This window comes from Scyliorhinus torazame, chromosome 7 (assembly GCF_047496885.1).
Source record: "Scyliorhinus torazame isolate Kashiwa2021f chromosome 7, sScyTor2.1, whole genome shotgun sequence".
NCBI classification, from domain to species: domain Eukaryota; kingdom Metazoa; phylum Chordata; class Chondrichthyes; order Carcharhiniformes; family Scyliorhinidae; genus Scyliorhinus; species Scyliorhinus torazame.
In genome coordinates, this window is record NC_092713.1 from 107,041,822 (window position 1) to 107,061,205 (window position 19,384).

Sequence of the window (19,384 nt, forward strand, 5' to 3'; positions counted from 1 at the left end):
AATTCCCTGTTTTCTCTCTACCTCCATTTTTAAATAGTGGAGTTACATTAGCTATCTTCCAATCTGCAGGAACTGTTCCAGTCCAGAGAATCCTGGAAGATGACCACCAATGCATCCACTATTTCTAGAGCCACTTCCTTAAGTACTTTGGGATGCAGATCATCAGGCCCTGGGGGGGTATATCAGCCTTCAATTCCATCAATTTCCCCAACACCACTTCTCTACTAATATTAATCTCTTTCAGTTCCTCCGTCTCACTAAACCCTGCATTCCTCAACATTTCAGGCCTCATTTGTGTCCTCATTTGTGAAGACAGAACCGATGTACGTGTTCAATTGCTCAGCCATTTCTTTGTCCCTTATTATTCGTTTGTGACTGTAAAGGACCTACATTCATCTTCACCAATCTTTTTCTCTTCCAAGTTCCTATAGAAACCTTTACAGTCAGTTTTTATTTTCCCTGCAAACTTACTCTCGCACTCTATTTTCCCCTTTTTAATCAATTGTTTGGTCATTCTTTGCTGAATTCTAAACTGCTCCTAATCCGCAGACCTGTTGTTTTTCTTGGCCAATTAGTATGCTTCTTACTATCTCTAATTTCCCTTGTAAACCATGGATTGGCCAATTTTACTTGTGCCAGACAGGAACAAACAACTGTCGCAGTTCCCCCATGCGCTCCTTGAATGTTTGCCATTGCCTATTCACTGTTATCCCTTTAAGTAACGTTGCTTAATCTATCATAGCCAACTTGCACCTCACTCCATTGTGGTTTCCTTTATTAAGATTCAGGACCCTAAGTCTCAGAATCAACTGCACCACTCTCCATCTTGATGAAAAAGTCGATCATATCATGGTTGCTCATCACCAAGGCGTTTTACACAGATTGCCAATGATTCCGTTCTCATTACCCAGTCTAGGATGGCCTGCTCTCTAGTTGGTTCCTCAACATATTGGTACCGAAAACCATCCCGTATACATTCTTCCTCTGCGATATTGTGGCTAATTTGATTTGCCCAATCTATATGCAGGTTACAATCACCCATAATTACAGATGTTCCTTTATTGTATGCATCTCTAATTTCCTGTTTAATGTCACTCCCAACATCACCATTGCAGCTTGGGGGTATATATACGACGCCCACTAATGTTTTTTTTTACCCCTTGGTGTTTCTCAGCTCTGCCCATACAGATTCTACAAGTGGCCCCGAACCAGAGGGTAGCGATATTTGGGGTATCCCAGGAGTGCAGAAGGGGAGAGAGGCTGATGTTTTGGCCTTTGCCTCCCTGATAGCCCAGAGGAGGATTTTGTTAGGGTGGCAGGTGGCGGGCTCCGGAGTCACCAAGGGTGGCAGTGAGGGTGGGTGATCTGTCAGAATTCCTGCATTTGGAAAAGATTCTGTTTGCCATCGGGGGGGGAAGGGGGTCAGAGGTGGGGTTCTATTCTAGGTGGAGGCTGCTCATCCCCTCCTTCAAGTGTTGTTGATAGTTGTCAGTGGGAGGGCGTGGGTTTGCATTGTAGATACAAAATGGGGCATTAAGGGCAGTATGTAGGTGGATTGTTTATAATGAGTATTGCATAATGTTTAATGAGTGTTGCATTTGTTTATAGAATGGAAAATATCCTGAACAAAAATATTTCAAAAGAAAACACTCATTTAAAAACCTACCTGTTTGACCAAGCTTTGCATATCATGTCAGTTCTCTGCAAGAGGAACTGAGTCGCACTCCTATATCTTTTCCCCATAGGCGTATATTTTTTTCCTTCTTCAGATAATTATCCAATTCAGTTTTGGAAACCAGTATACAATGCACCTCCACTCGACTCAGGCAATGCATTACAGATCCCAACCACTTGTTGCATAAAAAAGCTTTTCATGTCATTTTTGGTTCTTTTGCCATTTATCTTAAATTGGTGCGCTCTAATTCCTGACCCTTCTATTAATGGGAGGGGTTTCTCACTGTACGCTGTCTGTATACCTCATGTTTTTGAACACCTCTTATCAAATCTCCTCTCAGCCTATTCTAAGTAGAGCAGCCCCAGCTTCTTCAGTTTATTTGCATAACTAAAGTTCCTGCATCCCTGAAACCATTCTCAGTCTTTTCTGCACCCTCAGGATCAGCAGTGTGGTGTCCAGATTTGGAAACAAAACTCAGTTTAGACTAAACCAAATAGTATTTTATGCCTCTATTTATAACGCCGAGGATGCCTATTAACTGCTTTCTCAAATTCCCTTGCCGCCTTCAAGAATTTGTGCACCTACACTCCCAGGTCCCAGGTCCCTCTGCTCCTAGACAGAACCTTTAAGAAGTGTATTCTTTATTTTTATAATGCTTCTGTTGTTTGACAAAGTATCTTGTGACATTTTACTACATTAAAGGCGCTAAATACAATAGGTTGTTGAAATTGTTAATTTTGTCCTTATTTCTTTTTCCCAGTTTTAATGTTACACAAATAGATGAAGATGCTAACAGATTTTGCAATCTGCAGCACATTTTCTGCCTGCATTTTGTCAATATTAATACCATCAGTCAATGCAAAGTAATGTTAAAACTGAGGATCAGTGTAAGAAGGTTGTATAGCATTTAACCCTCTTGCCACTTAACAGCTCTCTGGAATACAATCAAGTTTCTTAGAACAGTGTTTTTCAAATTTATTTTTTTCCCGGAGACCCACTTTTACCGACCAGCCGACCTTCAGGACCTATGCCAGCTAGCTTTCGCAACCTTTGCAACAGTTTTTGCTTACCTTTAATGCGACAGGTGAGCCTGCTTGGTCCTCACAATCGTACTCCAGTCAGGTTCACAGGAGAGGGCAATACGCATATCGGATGCAGAATTTAGCCAGTTCCTTTGTGCGGTCTTCATCTTTGTGAGGACAGAAAATCCAACCTCTCACATGTAGGTCGTTGTGAAGGGAAATAGCAACAAAATGCTGGTTTTACTCAACATACTCCTCGGAGATGCTACTCCAGAATGCTGACAGCCTCATGGACTTGTGGCGTGTTTTTAATGTGCTGTCAAGGTGACACACAGAAGTTCAGTCTCCTCATTTGGAGTCAGCTGTAAGTTAATAATCGACTCTGGGTCTCAAACTCTAAACAATTTTTCACCCACCTCTTCTTTGAAAATCTGAAACTTCTCCTCTGGAAAGTAGTGACAACAACTTTATCTGCACAGTCAGATGCAATTGAATTGGCTTGCCATTCTATTGACAGTTCCCACTAACACTCTTTTCTTCAATGTGTCGTAGTAGTGTGGGGAACATGGGATTTATACTCAACACTTGCCAAACTTTCAATTACTTTTGGAGAGCACCTTTTTCTTCAGTGCCGAAAGCAATCATCATCCTTCTCTCGCAATTTGAGGCTCAGTTAGTTTAGAATTGAGAAGATGTCTGCAAGGTAAGACATAGTTAGCATCCAACTCTCATTTCCAAGTGTTTCCATGCATATAACACACATGGGCTTTGCATCCTGATTTGCATTGCACAATTAACAAAGCCATACCTCAAGAAATCATATTTATACGGCTTTGTTCCCGATTTCAGTTTCTTTTTAGTAGGCTGTTCACCCAAGGCCCTGGATCTCTGTATATAGCTCACATTAGCACTGCTTTGTCCCACCATGGACTCTCCTGCGCAGCTCTCTCCAAGAGATTCAGTTGAGAGATCCTAGCCTGTTGGTGCCTCGGGCCCCCTCTTCCTTATAACAAAATGATCCATCTTCAGTTCTTCACAGGCCTGTTGCCTTGCTTGGTCATAGCTAGAAAATGGAAGAATCTCTCCTCAGTGATATCATGCCAAAAGCACGGACGTACAGGGCTTGTGGCATCAGTGCAGTGCCGGGCATGTGAGCTGCCACTGCTTCTGGCGGGAAGGCACCATTCGCATTTAAAAGCCAGTCGCAAAGTAAGTGGGTTCTTCTTGGGGATGGGGGATAGGTGTGAACAGTGCTCAAGCAGGCTGGTGAATCACACGCACATATATTGGTCTTGCCCCAAGCTTTTTTAACAGGGGATTCTGGGTGTTCAGCTGGTGCAATGCCCTTTGGTGGCCGTTTTAGCGTTTCGGACTCACCAGTGCTCCTTCGCCACCTTAATAGCCCGTAAGCGTGTTCTGCTTGGGTGGAGACACCCAGTGCCACTTGTGACCTCAGCCTGGCTGGGGGACCAGATGGAATTTTTGTACATTTGAGAAGATCAAGTATACCGTGAAGGGGTCAGTGGAAGGATTCTACTGGAGGTGGAAGCCTTTTATTTCCTTTTCCAAGGAACTGGCTACCATCAGCTGTTTGGGGAGCGGGGCTGTCTTTTGGTGAAGGTTTTGCTTGCTTTATGGTATCTGAGGGGAAGAGGGGGTGGACAAGGGTTTGAGTGGGTGTAGTTTGTATTGTATTGGGGTTTGCTGTATTGTTGTTACTTTGTTATAATGGAAATCTTTTTTTTGAATAAAAAAGTTGTTTTTTTTTTTAAAAAGCCGGTCGCGGAATTCATAACTCAAGAATGCCGGCCACGACTGGCTTTTAGAAGCTGGTCGCAACCGTTGGGCGCTTCTCCTGCGATTGGGAACACCGCAACTCACCCGACACCAGTCCCTCTTTAGAAATCCCCGTCATAGAATACTCAAAAACTGGCTAGACAAGCATTATTCAAGGTGTTAAATTTCACTATTCTGCCAACAAAGATATCTGGCCAGAACTTCCTCAGTGGTAATCTTGTCGGATGTACCTTTGCTGAGATTCTGAAGTCGTGTCACACCCAACCTTCTTCACTCAGGCTGGGTGTGACGGGAGCAGTGAAGTTGGGTCTGTTTTTAAAAAAAATAGTTACTCTGGAATTAGAAGTGATTTTTTTCCTTCTAATTCTTTCAGGTTAATTATCAGATTAAAACTTGCAGAACCATCCAAAGTTAGCAATTGAAAAATTGCTTCTGTCATATGGTTCCCAGCCCAGCTGAAGCTAGCACTTCTGGGCAATTGCTGTACGAAGGAACTTTCTAGAGGGATTCCCCAGCACATCATTAGGGTACCCGGAAGTTATGGGTCATGAAGTTTCAACATATTTGGTTATTCAAATCATTGCTGAACATTACAACCCTTTATGAGAATTTTTGGAATACTATTTTCTTTTTTCAATATGTTACTTCTACTGGCAAAAGATAGCACCTTTCATGACCTCAAAACATCTCAAAGTACCTTAGTCAATTAAATACACTTGAAGTGTGGTCACTTTGGCAATGTAGGGAAAGTGGCAATCAATTTGCTGACAACAGGCTCTCAAAAAGCAGCTTAAAAAGAATAATTTTTAAAAAAAAGGTGTTTTGAGGATGAATATCGGCCAGGTCAAATCATGGGCAGCATGATGGCACACTGGTTAGCACTGCTGCCTCACAGCTCCAGTGACCTGGGTTCAATTCCAGCCTTGGGCGACTGTCTGTCTGGAGTTTGTATGTTCTCTCAGTGTCTGTGTGGGTTTCCTCTGGGTGCTCCCACAATCCAAAGATATGCGGGTTAGGTGGACTGGCCATGCTAAATTGTCCATGTCCAGGGGATGTGCATATTAGGTTACAGGGCTACGGGGATAGGGCGGAATGGATGGGGGAGTGGACTTGGGTAGGGTGCTCTTTCGGAGGGTCAGTGAGGACTCGATGGGCTGAATGGCCTCCTTCTGCACTGTAGGGGTTCTATGTCATATGAACCTTTGATCCACTAGAGAGCAGATGGACCTAGGTTTAACATCTCATCTGAAAGACAGCACATCCAGCTGTCCAGAAGTCCCTCAGCACTGTACTGGAGAACCTTAGATTTTCGTGCTCAAGTTCTGGAGTGGGGCTTGAACCCACAACCTTCTGACCCAGATGAGACAGTGCTACCAACTCAGTCAAAGTTGAAATACTGATCATGACAGCTAGTTTTGATACTTCAACTAAGTGACCATTCTTTATATACAAGCATGGGTGCTCTACTATGCTATTCAATACCAGAGACATAAAATCAAGTCTAATCCTCAACCATTCCGAGCAGAGTTCACCACATAGCAACCAGGAATCCTGCTGACTTCTGCTCCTTACGACTTTAAAAAAAGGTAGACAATTATGAAATTTTAAGTAGCACACAACACAATATATCTTGCATGTTTTAACAGTATTTAATGTAAGTTTAGCACCACACCAATGTTTGTAGATTTTTCCTTCAAAGATCATCCTTAAAGGAAAACACTGTGCACAGAAGAACAAGTGATTAAACATAAACAGTTTTATTTAGAACATGGTTTCATTTATTGAAGGCAAAGCTGATTCCAGCAATTGCTGCACAAGTTCTTACACAAAAAAGACATGAACACAAAAGCTTAGAACAGAAACCATTTTTTTCCAAGGGCCCTATAATCTTTCTTGCAGTGCTCCTGTTCCCCAGAAATATAATTATTCCGAACAGCGTACATGCATGCAGGATGTGGTACTTTTGCTAACCGTATGGGACATGTCAGCTCAGTGAATAGACCTGGGGGAGACAAGGTGATTCAGTACCAGAGTAGTTTTAGAGTTAGGTGACCAGAACGGTGGAATGTTTCAGTGGGTTGGCTGTGGAGCTGCACTTCTAACTGTGGTGCAGAGCACTGTTTTGACTTTTTTCAAATAAACTCAAGAGTGGGAGTTGTCTTTGTTGTTTTCAATCTAAGTCTTACTATTGTGCGGAGGTTGTTATACACCATTTCCCTAAAAAAAATCCTTTTCTCCACTTCTTCCTAGTGTTGCACTTCATTCCAACCTGGCCTGAATTGTCCTAGCACCCACCTGAGTTCCATACTTTCCCCACAAGCATGAGACATTGGTTTTGAACAGTTCTCAGTTACTCAGACATGTAACTCTTCCATCCCTAAATAAGAACAGAAAGAAATGTGTTCCTACACAGTTACGTCAGCTTTTGCCATTAGAAATTCAATTGAAATCGAGTTTTGACTGAAAATATTTTCATTACTGCGACTTAAAGAATTACTTTAACCGGCATTTTCCATGAGTCTGCAAATGATACATTCAGATCTTTCCACAAAGCTCAAAAAGGACAGAAATGTTTGTTACATTCAAGAGCCTGAAACTTTTACTGATATGGTGACCACAGTGTATGACCCATGCTTTTCATATATTTTTTTTAAATTGTAAATGGGAGTAGCAGGTGGCCACAAGCATCAACACACATCCACAAGTACAAGTGGCCCACATACTCACTCACTCACACCTGCTTTGTGTCCCGTTTTGCTGAACCAGCAGCATTGCTGGACCCTTTTTCCACTTTGAAAGACACTGCCAAATTGGGAATAAAAATTACCATCAGACAGAAGCCGACAAAAGCTGTTCTTATCTAGTAATTAAAAGAAGCCTGAACTAGAACTAAATAGATAAATTAACCCCTTTCAAGGTTGGTATGCTATAGTAAAATTTATAGCTACTGTTATAATCAAAAACCACTAATTTAAAATCCTTAGCAATTACTGCTTTTTTGTTTTAAGCAGAGCTCTCTGCTGCACGTCTTATCACCATTTTAGCTAGGACTGCTACAGAACAGTATCACAAGTATTTAATATTGTAATTACTACTGCAGCTATAGACATTAACGACTAGTTTTTCCTTTAAAAAAATCTATTAGCTAAAGGTGCAGTGATGTGAAGCTGTTTTCAAACACACAAAACCCTTGCTTGTCTGAAAAGCTGCCTTCATATAAATTCACTAACAGAATGCCTCCACACATCCTTAATGTAATAGGTTTGAGGAAAGCTGACAAATGGGCCAGTGTCACTACATTTAGAGATTACAAGCACACCTGTTCCTTAACAGAGCAGAAAATGATCACTCTCAAAAACCAAGATGATAGAGGATTTAAAAAACGTAACCATGTCCTCACTAGCAGAGCATTCATTAGTTGATTCTCCTCTTTTTATTTTATTTTTTTTACAATGCAACACTACTTCAGCCCACTTGATTTTTCCTTCCCCATCTCATCTCCCTCCATTGCCCAACCATATTAGAGATGTATAAAATGGAGAGGAACGTAGGAGATCTTTGAGCAGAATCAAGTGTTTAGGAGATAACTGAGTGAGGCAGGTGATGGACCTTCCTCTGGAAGTGACAGGAAGCATGTAATGTTCTTTTTTTGTTTTTTCCTCAGCAGCAGCTTTGTGCACACGCAGCACTGGTGGAGTGCTTACGCCCTCTCATCAGCAAGAAAACAGAGGGGAGAGGGCTGCCACCTGCAGGGGACCGTGGGTTGTAATGCAAACCCAACATGCCTTGAGTTGTGTAACCTGGATTCACCGGTCATGCCATTGTGCCTCTCAGTGTGGTGGGTTCAGTGTGCCGAGTCCTCGCTGTTGTTTCTGTTTCTGCTGCATTAGCAGCTGTTCCAGTGCAGAGGGTCCAGGATGCATCATTGAACTTGACCAGATTGACTGAAAAGGGAGGGGGTAGAGGGAAGAAAAATAAAGAAACCTGTTTATTATGGAAATTCAAAAGCCTAAAGAGAAAAATAATTTTGAGGGAAGCAGTAACAGTATGGACACTGAGCATGTCTGCCACAATTAGGAGAACAAGCTTTCTTGGCCAAGTAAATCCCGAGACCAAGTAAATAAATGCTGTTAGACTAATATCACATCTGCTGACTTAGCCCAAGATTGTAAATTTATTGTGGGACGTTGGATTTCAATATCTTTTTTAAAAAATATTTTTATTTGGGTATTTGCACGTTTTTATAATAATAACAATAACAATGACATAAACATGGTACAATAAACATTCCCCCCCCCCCCCAATCCCAATCTTCTCACACCCCAACCATACAACGACAATGCGCCCCCCCCCTCTTCGGAATGCTGCTTCTGCTGTCATTTTAATTTTCCCCGAGAAAGTCGACGAACGGCTGCCACCTCTGGGTGAACCCTAACATTGACCCTCTTAAGGCGAACATTATTTTCTCAAGACTGAGAAACCCAGCCATGTCACTAACCCAGGTCTCTATACTCAGGGGCTTTGAGTCCCTCCACATTAATAAGATCCGTCTCCGGGCTACCAGGGAGGCGAAGGCCAAGACGTCACCCTCCCCCCCCCCCCCGACTGCGCTCCAGCAACACTTTCTTCACTCGCGGGGTTTTAGCCGCCCACACAAAGCCCGCAATAACCTTATTCACCCGCTTGAAAAAGGCCCTTGGGATGAAGATGGGTAGGTACTGAAAGACAAAACAGAAATCTATGGAGGACCGTCATTTTCACGGTCTGTACCCTCCCCGACAGTGATAGCAGGAGCATGTCCCATCTCTTAAAGACCCTTTCATTTGTTCTACAAGCCGGGATAGATTTAACTTGTGCAGTGCCTCCCATTCCCGGCCCACCTGAATTCCCAGATACCGAAAGCTCTCCCAGTCTCTTCTCCTGCCCTCTTGCCTGGATCGCGAACATCTCACTTTTCCCCATGTTCAATTTATACCCCGAAAATTGCCAAATTCCCCCAGGATTCGCTTACTTCCCCCATCCCCTCCAACAGGTCTGAAATATACAAGAGCTGGTCATCTGCATGAAGCGAGACCCCGTGCTTCTCCCCCCCCCCCCCCCCCCCCCCCCCCGAACCAGCCCTTTCCAGTTCCTAGAGGCTCTTAATGCCATGGCTCTAAGGCCAGAGCAAACAGTAACGGGGGGGGAGGGGGCACCCTTGCCTCATCCCTCGGTGTAGTTTAAAATACCCCGACCTCAGCCGGTTCGTACGCACACTCGTACTGATAGAACAACTGCAGCCAGTCAATGAAGCCCTCACCAAACCCAAACCTTCCCAGCGCCTCCCACAGGTAATCCCACTCCACCCGATCAAAAGCCTTCTCAGTATCCATCGCTACCACCACCTCCATCTCCCCTCCTCCTGAGGGCATCATAATAACATTTAAAAGCCTTCGAACATTGGCCTTGAGTTGCCTGCCCTTTACAAATCCCATCTGGTCTTCCCCTATCACCGCGGGATACAATCTTCTACCCTTGTGGCCAGCAGTTTGGCGTCCGCATTCAGTAGAGAAATTGGCCTGTATGACCCGCATTGCTCCGGATCCTTCTCCCATTTCAGGATCAGTGAAATTGAGGCCTGCGACATTGTTAGGGGGAGGACTCCCTTCTCTCTTGCTTCATTAAATGTCCTCAACGGCAGTGGGCTCAATATCTCTGAAAACATCTTATAGAATTCCACCGGGTAGCCGCCCGGCCCCGGGGCCTTGCCCGACTGCATGCCCTCCAGCCCCTTGATTATTTCCACAATCTCAATTGGGGTTCCCAGCGATTCTGCCTCATCCCCTTCAATCCTGCCGGGGGCTCCGACTCTCATAATTTACTGTAAAAGTCTTTAAACACCTCATTCATCCCCACTGGGTCCAGGACAGTATTCCCACCTCTACTCTTTACTCGCCCAATCTCCCTGACCGCCTCCCTTTTTCTGAGTGGTGCGCTAACATTCTGCTTGCCTTTTCCCCATACTCATAAATCGCCCCCCTTGCCTTCCTCAGCTGTTCCACCGCTTTCCCTGTAGTCAACAGCCCAAACTCCGCCTGTAAACTCCGCCGCTCCCTCATTATCTCCACGTCCGGGGCCTCCGAGTGTCTCCTGTCCACCTGGAGTATCTCCTCAACTAACCTATCCCTATCAGCTCGAGTTGGATTTCATTATCAAAAGATTGCAAGACATTTTGCGTTCTAGAAAATATCAAAGAGAAATGAAATATATGAAAACATTTTTATATTCAGCTTGCCTTTAGTGCAGCTATATTTTTTTTTTTAATGCATTTTTGGGCGGTGGGAGTAACTCAAGGCCAGGAATTTAGTGCCTGAATTTGTTACAACTGACGTAGCTTGCTAAGCTACGTCAGAGACCAACTAAGAGTCAACCACTCTGGTGTGTGACGAGACTTACGCATAAGTCAGACCATGCAAGAACATCAGGTTTCTATCCATAAATAACATCAGTGAACCACAGTGCTTTTAGGCCAATCCAACAGCTGTACAGTTTCCTTTATGTCTTACTTCCTGTTTTTTTTGTTGAATCGGAATAGAAATCCTCAAATTGACAGTGAGATTTGAACACTTATTCTTTGATTATTAATCCAGTTGCCTTCCAACTTTGTTCCCATTTTTCCTGCAACTTCCAATTTGAATTTCCCCCAATTTAAGCTTTCAATCCTGCCGCATGACCCTAATAAAGTCAAAAATGATTGCTTTTGTGGCTGTGGTGCATTAAACCTCAATTGCTAGGTGCATTAAACCTCAATTGCTCTGCAATGGTCAACTACACTTCTCCTCTAATGTCTCCAGTCTGTTACGCTGTTCAGTGGTACTTCCCTTGCTTGGTTTAGCTTTTACCTATCTAGCCAGAGTATCTCTAACAAGGGCTTGCCTTCCCATACCTTTATCTGTGGATTTTCTTTTTGCCTCTTTCTGTACCTCGTCCACATGGCAACTAAACCGATATGGGGTAAGCTTCCAAGCATATGCTTATGAAACCCCCATATCTCTCTAACATGGTTCTTGACTTCTCCACAGCCTCTGTTGTCAGACATCCAGGCTGCGATGAACTGTAAATTCCATCCAAAGATGTGCAGGTTAGGTGGATTGGCCATTCTGAATTGCCCGTGTCCAAAAAGGTTCGGTGGGATTACTGGGTAACGGGGACAGGGTGGAGGTGTGGGCGTCAGTAAGGTGAGCTTTCTAAGGGCCGGTGCGGACTCGATGGGCCGAATGGCCTCCTTCGGCACTGAATTTAGCTAACTATCAAGGCTGAAGCCACAATAGACTCCATACCCGTGCCATCGATTTAATCCTCACCCCAGGTTCTGTCTCAGGATGAGTCAGACTAATTGCAATCTCGGCATCTTTGATCTCGAGTTCAATTTTCAGCTCCATATCCTCTCCTTTAGAGACCACTTTCTTTCACCCCTTTAAAGCTATCCACTTCTGCATCAGCCCATTTGCTGCCAAAACCCTCATTCATGCCTTTCACTTTTAGATTTTGGCGGCAGTGTAAGACAAGCAATAGCCAGCCTGCAGCCACTAGTCTAGTTCATTGTCTTTTACAGTGAGTTTTAATGCCTGTTTTGCTGATCTCGGATTATGCTGCTACAACTGGGGTCAGCGTCTCTGTATCAGGGAGGATTAAAGAAAAAAAAAACTTAATGAGCCAGGCCTCTGTTCCGGACTGTTGTCCGGAATACAATGGGTAGAAGTCATGCTTCAGCTATGCAAAGCATACACCTGGAGTATTGAAAGCAATCTGGGCACCACATCTTAGGAAGGATATTTTGGGCTTGGAGCATAGATTTACTAGAAAGATACCTGGGCTCTAAGGGTTAAATTACAAGGACAGATTATACAAGGTTACATTGCAGCCTTGGAATTATGATGGAGTAATTCGATTGAACCTTTCAAGATATTAAGGGGAACATATAGAGAAACTATTTCTACTGGGTGGGAAGTTTAGAACAAAGGGCATAGATTGAAAATTAGAGCCAGACCATTCAGGCTTGAAGTCACACACACACCCCACACACACACACACACACACACACACACACACGAGTGGTAGGAGTTTGTAACTTACTTCCACAAATGACAATTGAAGCTAGATCAAATTTAAATTTTAAAACAGATTGGTACATTTTTTTAGCCAAATGTTTCAAGGGATGTGGGACATTGGCAGATCAGCCATGATCTCACTGAATAGTAGAACAGGTTCAAGTTAAATGGCCTACTCCTGTTCCTAAATTTCAGTGACCCTTCTGGAGACTTGCCTGTTGCGGTCCCCATCATTAAGCAACATCACCCAACACAAAGTACACAATTTTACATTTCAGGAATATATACTTAAGGAAAATGGGAGAGGGCTATTTCCACCAGTAGAACCATATTTCAGCATTAATCATCACTCTCAGAAAAATAAATGAAAACCGGAATCTGAAAGGCGAAGGAAAGCGATCTATTGCGATATCATACCTTGAAACTGTCCATGAGCAATGTGGATGAGTCATCCAGTGTGGTGTCTGGAGCAGCCCACGTGTTGCTCGGAGTGCCAGCCTGATGCCAGGTATTGTCCGAGGAGGAAGATGCGGCAGGTAGATAGTCCAGGCCAAATCCACTCATTACTGTTTTTTTTAAAAAAAGAAACAAAATAAAAGGTCAAGACTAAATAGAAGAACACAAGAGCTAGGAGCGGAAGTAAGCAATTCAGTCCTTCGAGCCTGCTCCACCATTCAATATCATAGCTGATCTAATCTCGGCCTCAGCACCACTTTCCTGCCTGTTCTCTATAACCATTCAACCTATTGCTAATTTAAAATCTGTCTAGTCTCCTCAATATTTACACAATGTCCCGGCATCTATCGCACTTTGGGATAGTGAATTCCACAGATTAAGACTCTTGGAGAGTAGTAATTTCTCCTCATCTGTTTTAAATCTGCTACCCCTTATCCTAAAACTATGACCTCTCATTCTAGATTGCCCCATAAGAGGAAGCATCCTCACTATGTCAACTTTATAGGCCTAATCACTCTTCATAAGACAAACCCCTCATCTCCGGAATTTTATCTTGAGAAACAATTTCAATACACATTTTAGGAAGATTGGAAGTACCAGTCGTGATAGACTATCTTTATAATTAGAAATTATATTCAAGATTTAAGAATGGAGCATCTATTAAAGGTGAAACAGTAAGATGACAAAGAAATGCTGCAAATGAAAAGGGCATTTTAACCATTGCTCAAGTATAATTATTCTATTATGGATTTTCCTCTCCTTGACCGGTTTGTGCTCTTATTAACTGATGCACCTGTAAGGCAGACTTCTATTTATATAGCATCATATCACACCATCAAGATGTCTCAAAGCCCTTTATGCAATGGATTAATTTTGGGAGTACAATGACTATTAGTGTTTAAGCTAGCATGGCAGCCATTCTGTACCAGTTACATTGCATAAACAGCTACCAGATGAATGATTAAATAATCTGGGCCTTTTTGGATTTGTTTTTGTTTCATTGTCATGTGTACCGAGGTACAGTGAAAAGTATTGTTCTGCATACAGTCCAGACAGATTATTCCATACATGAAAAAAAAACATAGGACATACATAAATACAAAATTTGGTGACTCTAGAAGAATGCTGTTCAGGACATTAGGAGAATTTTTTATTCTTTTTTAAATAATGCGGTGTGTGTTCAACATCCAAATTACCAGGCAGATGGATAATCTCTCATTATAAAAGTTAAGTTTATATTAGGGTGGCGAGAGATAGGGTTCAATTTTTAACCACTGTCAGTGTCAAGCAAAATGGATAGCTTTTGTTTTTAAAACAGTTTTATCGATAGCTTGTATAAACATTACGAATTCTGTTGAACGTTTTACACTTTCCACTAACCATTTGCTGATCTTAAAAAATGGTTTAATCTTGGGACATCTGTTTGAAGGAAATACTGAGCATGACAAGGAACCCATTCCTCTTACTTGAATTGTTTTGTCAGTTCAACCACATAAGCAAACGTCATCAGACTCAATCAATTACTCGTACAGGACAGTTCTGACTTTATAGTGAACCATTTAAAAAGAAACACGCACAACGTACAGGCAATGGAAATTCTTTAGAAAGTTTAGACTTTTACAAAGGATACTGGAATTCATTCTAATTAATTTAAAGAATCATTTTCTGCACATGGCTAAACAACCTAATAAATAGGCATAGATATGCCGATATTTGCGGATGCTAGGTACTCTACCTGGCTTGTCTGTACGTTTCATGTTCCAACGGTCAGTTAGCCTCCTCTCACTGTTGTCAGGTGTTCCAATCGGTCCAAAGCCAGAAAATGAATTCTGGTTGTGAGTTGGAGGAGAACTTGGTAGGCTACTGGGATTAGAGGAGTGCGGTGACTGGCTTGCTGGTGTTGAATGATCTATTATTTGAAGAAGCACATGAAGAAAAAAAGTGAAGTTCCTTGCATCTAGATCTGTATTTGTTCAGTCCAAGTTGAAATAAAAGTGCCCGTCATCCCACCAGAGTGAACTAAGGGGCTGACTTGAACCTAGGTCCCACTGTGCCATCCAGTTATCAAAATCTTTTTACTGGTGTTTTGGGCGATTTAAAAATATTTGATATTACTTTTCTCTGAAAAAGTACAAATCAGCGCCCCTTAATTATTTTCTGATAAGATGGTCACCTGAGCTGTTACTACCGTGGCAAACAAAACAAAAAAGGAATATTTTCTCTTTTGTCGCAGCCCAGCTTGCTGTAAACAATTTGTTGTACAAAATAATACAACATAAAACTCAACATTTCCTTGATCAAAATGTCAGTAATCTTGCTTAGAAGATGCCAATAAAAGTTGAGGTAGATTGGCATCCATTCACACTGAAAGATAAAGGTACAGCAAACAGGGCTTCACACAAAGCTGCTCAATCTGAAAGGAACCTTTTCCATGGTGGAATGTCTCATTATAAAGTTTTCGTGGTACATAAAGACTATATTTAAGAGCACTAACCTGAGCTGGCAGGAAGCGATGGGGACCAAGGGTTGCCATCAAATAATGAGTAACAGGAGGCCTCATGGAATGCTTGTGGTAGTGCATTCTCTGATTTCCCACTTGGTGCTAGATTTTTGCCATAGACCTCACTGAAAATGCTGTTATTCTGAGAGTTCTCCTGAAAGCAACAGCATGGATGCAACAGGACAGTTAAAAATGGCACACTAATATACAAGTATCAAGTTAAAACATAATTCCAATGGTGTGTTCTGCAACTATCACACAATCTGACTAAGTTTCAATAAAGTACAACATCAAACAGGATAGTGAACAGCTACTGCAGATATGGTCTACCCATTCATAACTTATCTTGGAAGAGGTGGAAGAGCCAAATGAAAAACATTTTTAAAAAATTAATTTACGGGATGTGGGCGTCGCTGGTTAGGCCAGCATTTATTGCCCATCCCTAGCTGCCCTTCAGAAGGTGGTGGTGAGTTGCCTTCTTGAACCGCTGCAGTCCTCGAGATGTAGGTACACCCACACTGATGTTTGGGAGGGCATTCCCCAGGATTTTGACGCAGCGACAGTGAAGGAACGGCGATATATTTCCATGTCGGGGTGGTGAGTGACTTGGAGAGGAACCTCCAGGTGTTGGGGTTCCCAGGTGTCTGCTGCACTTGTCCTTCTAGATGGTAGTAGTCATGGTTTTGGAAGGTGCTGCCAAAGAAACCGTGGCATGTTCTTGCAGTGCATCTTGTAGATGGTACACATGGCTACCACTGTCCGTCGGTGGTGGAGGGATTGAATGTGGAATGGGTAGCAATCAAGCAGGCTTTGTCCTGGACAGTGTTGAGCATCTTGGGTGTTGTTGGAGCTGCACTCATCAAGGCAAGTGGAGAGTATTCCATTACACTTCTGACTTGTGCCTTGTAGATGGTGGACAGGCTTTGGTGGGGTGGGGGTGTCAGGAGGTGAGTTACTCACCTTGGATTCCTAGCCTTTGACCTGCTCTGGTAGCCACAATATTAATATGGTTAGTCCAGTTCAGTTTCCGGTGTTGATTGTGGGGGATTCAGCGATGGTAATACCATTGAATGACACGGGCCGATGGGTAGATCCTCTTTTGTAGGGGATGGTCACTGCCTGGCACTTGTGTAGCACAAACGTAACTTGCCACTTGTCAGCCCACACCTGGATATTGCCCAGGTCTTACTGCATTTGGATAGGGGCTGCTAATTATCAGAGATGCCACAAATGGTGCTGATCATTATACAACCATCTGCGAACATCCCCACTTCTGACCTTTTGATGAGAGGGAGGTAATTGATGAAGCAGCTGAAGATGGTTGGACTAGGACACTACAGAGGAACTCCTGCAGTGATATCCTGGAGCTAAGATGATTGACCTCCGACCACCTTAACCATCTTCCTTTGTGCCAGGTATGACTCCAAACAGCCGAGAGTTTTCCCCGGTTCCCATTGACTCCAGTCTTGCTAAGACTCCTTGATTATTTTTTTTTTTTTAAATAACATTTTATTAAGGTATTTGAAAATTTTTAGAACAGTAACAAAAACAATGACATCAACATGGTAAAATAAACATTTCCCCCCCCCCCCCAGCCCAATTTTCACACACCTCAACCATACAACAACAATCCGCCCCCCACTGCTGACATTTTAAATTTTCCCTGAGAAAGTCGACGAACGGCTGCCACCTCCGGGAGAACCCTAACATTGACCCTCTCAAGGCAAACTTTATTTTCTCGAGACTGAGAAACCCAGCCATGTCACTAACCCAGGTCTCTACACTCGGGGGGCTTTGAGTCCCTCCACATTAATAAGATCCGTCTCCGAGCTACCAGGGAGGCAAAGGCCAGGACGTCGGCCTCTTTCGCCCCCTGAACTCCCTGATCTTCCGACACTCCAAAGATCGCTACCTCCGGACTCTGCACCGCCCGTGTTTTTAGTACTGTGGACATTGCCTCAGCAAAACCCTGCCAAAATAAACCCTGCCAAAATCCTCTAAGCTTCGGGCATGCCCAAAACATGTGGACATGATTTGCTGGGCTTCCCGCGCACCTCGCATACCTATCCTCTACCCTGAAAAATTTGCTCATCCTAGCCACTGTCATGTGTGCCCGGTGGACTACCTTAAATTGTATCAGGCTAAGCCTGGCGCATGATGAGGAGGTATTAACCCTGCTTAGGGCATCCGCCCATAGACCCGCCTCTATCTCTCCTCCTAGCTCGTCCTCCCACTTGCCCTTAAACTCCTTCATCGGAGTTTCCTCTGCCTCTGAAAGCTCCTGGTAAATATTCGATACCTTCCCCTCTCCCACCCAGGTACTGGAAACTACTCTATCCTGTATCCCCCGTGGTGGCAGCAGCAGAAAGGCCGGCATCTGTTTTCTCAGGAAGTCGCAAACCTGCCATACCTAAAACCATTCCCTGCTGGCAATTTAAATTTATCCTCCAAAGCTTTTAAGCTGGGAAAGCTCCAATCTATAAATAGATCCCCCATCCTTCTAATTCCTGCCCTCTGCCAACTCTGGAACCTGCCATCTAGCCTACCCGGTACAATCCTGTGGTTGTTATAAATCGGGGTCCAAATCGATGCTTTCCCTACTCTTGTATCTCCTCCACTGCCCCCAGATCCTCAAGAGCCGCCACTACCACCGGACTTGTGGAGTATCGGGCCGGCGAGGCTGGCAGAGGTGCCATTACCAATGCTCCCAGACTGGTGTCTTTACATGTCGCCGCCTCCATCCGCTCTCATGCCTCCCCCTCCCCCAATACCCACTTTCTGATCATGGCTATATTAGCCGCCCAGTAGTAATTGCAGAAGTTCGGAAGCGCCAGCCCCCCCCCCCCCCCCCCCCCGTGCTCCAGCAACACTTTCTTCACTCGCGGAGTTTTACTCGCCCACTCAAAGCCCAAAATAATCTTATTCACCCGCTTGAAAAAGGCCTTAGGGATGAAGATGGGGAGGCACTGAAAGACAAACAGAAATCTGGGGAGGACCTTCATTTTCACGTTCTGTAGCTAAGATTCCTTGATGCCATACTCCCTAAAATGCTGCGTTGATGTCTAGGGCAGTCCCTCTCACCTCACTTCTGGCATTCAGCTATTTTGTCTGTTTGAACCAAGGCAGCCAAGTCCTTTAGGACCCCACCAGCTCAGTCTGTGGTGGTACTACCAAGCCACCCAGAGTATATTCTGCACCCATGCCACCCTCCAGTGCTTCCTCCAACTGGTGTTCAACACAAGTACTGATTCATCAGCTAATGGATGGTACATGGTAATCAGGAGGTTTCCTTGCCCATGTTTAACCAGATGCCATGAGACTTCATGGAGTCCAGAGTCGATGTTGACCTCCAGGGCAACTCCCTCTCGACTGTATCCCACTGGGCCACCACCACCTGTGCTGGGTCCACCTTGCCAGTGAGACAGGACATACCCAGGAATAGTGGATAGTGCTGTCGCTTGACTAGTCTGAGACCGTTGTCCAGATTTTGGCACAAGCCCCGATATATTAGTGAGGAGGACTTTGCAGGGTCAACAGGACTGAGTTTGCTGTTGTCATTTCCAGTACCTAGGCCGATGCCGGGTGGTCCGTCATTCCCTTTCTGTGTTTTTGGAGTGGTTGAATACAACAGAGTGGCTTGTAAAGCCATTTCAGAGAACATTTAAGAGTCAACCATGTTGCTGTGGGTCTGAAGACTCATGTAGGCCACCCCAGGTAAGGACGGCAGATTTCCTTCCCTAAAGAACATTAGTGAATCAGATGGGTTTCAAGGCCATCATTAGACTTTTAATTCCAGATATTTTATTGGATTTAAATTCCAACACCTGCTGCAGTGGGATTCGAA

The 19,384-nt window shown here is 43.8% G+C and overlaps 1 protein-coding gene across 5 annotated transcripts in view; it reads right to left on the minus strand.

Moving 5' to 3' along the window:
• Positions 1-6,124: 6,124 nt before the first annotated feature.
• Positions 6,125-19,384, minus strand: part of smg7 (SMG7 nonsense mediated mRNA decay factor) — a 197,609-nt gene continuing 184,349 nt past the window's right edge. For all 5 annotated transcript variants that reach the window (XM_072511232.1, XM_072511231.1, XM_072511229.1 and 2 more), the window contains 4 exons: positions 15,535-15,694; positions 14,776-14,949; positions 13,002-13,150; positions 6,125-8,438 (listed from right to left, as the gene is read on the minus strand). In XM_072511232.1, the coding sequence (XP_072367333.1) occupies positions 8,325-8,438; positions 13,002-13,150; positions 14,776-14,949; positions 15,535-15,694 (597 nt within the window). In that variant the 3' untranslated portion in view covers positions 6,125-8,324. The remainder of the gene's footprint in view (positions 8,439-13,001; positions 13,151-14,775; positions 14,950-15,534; positions 15,695-19,384) is intronic.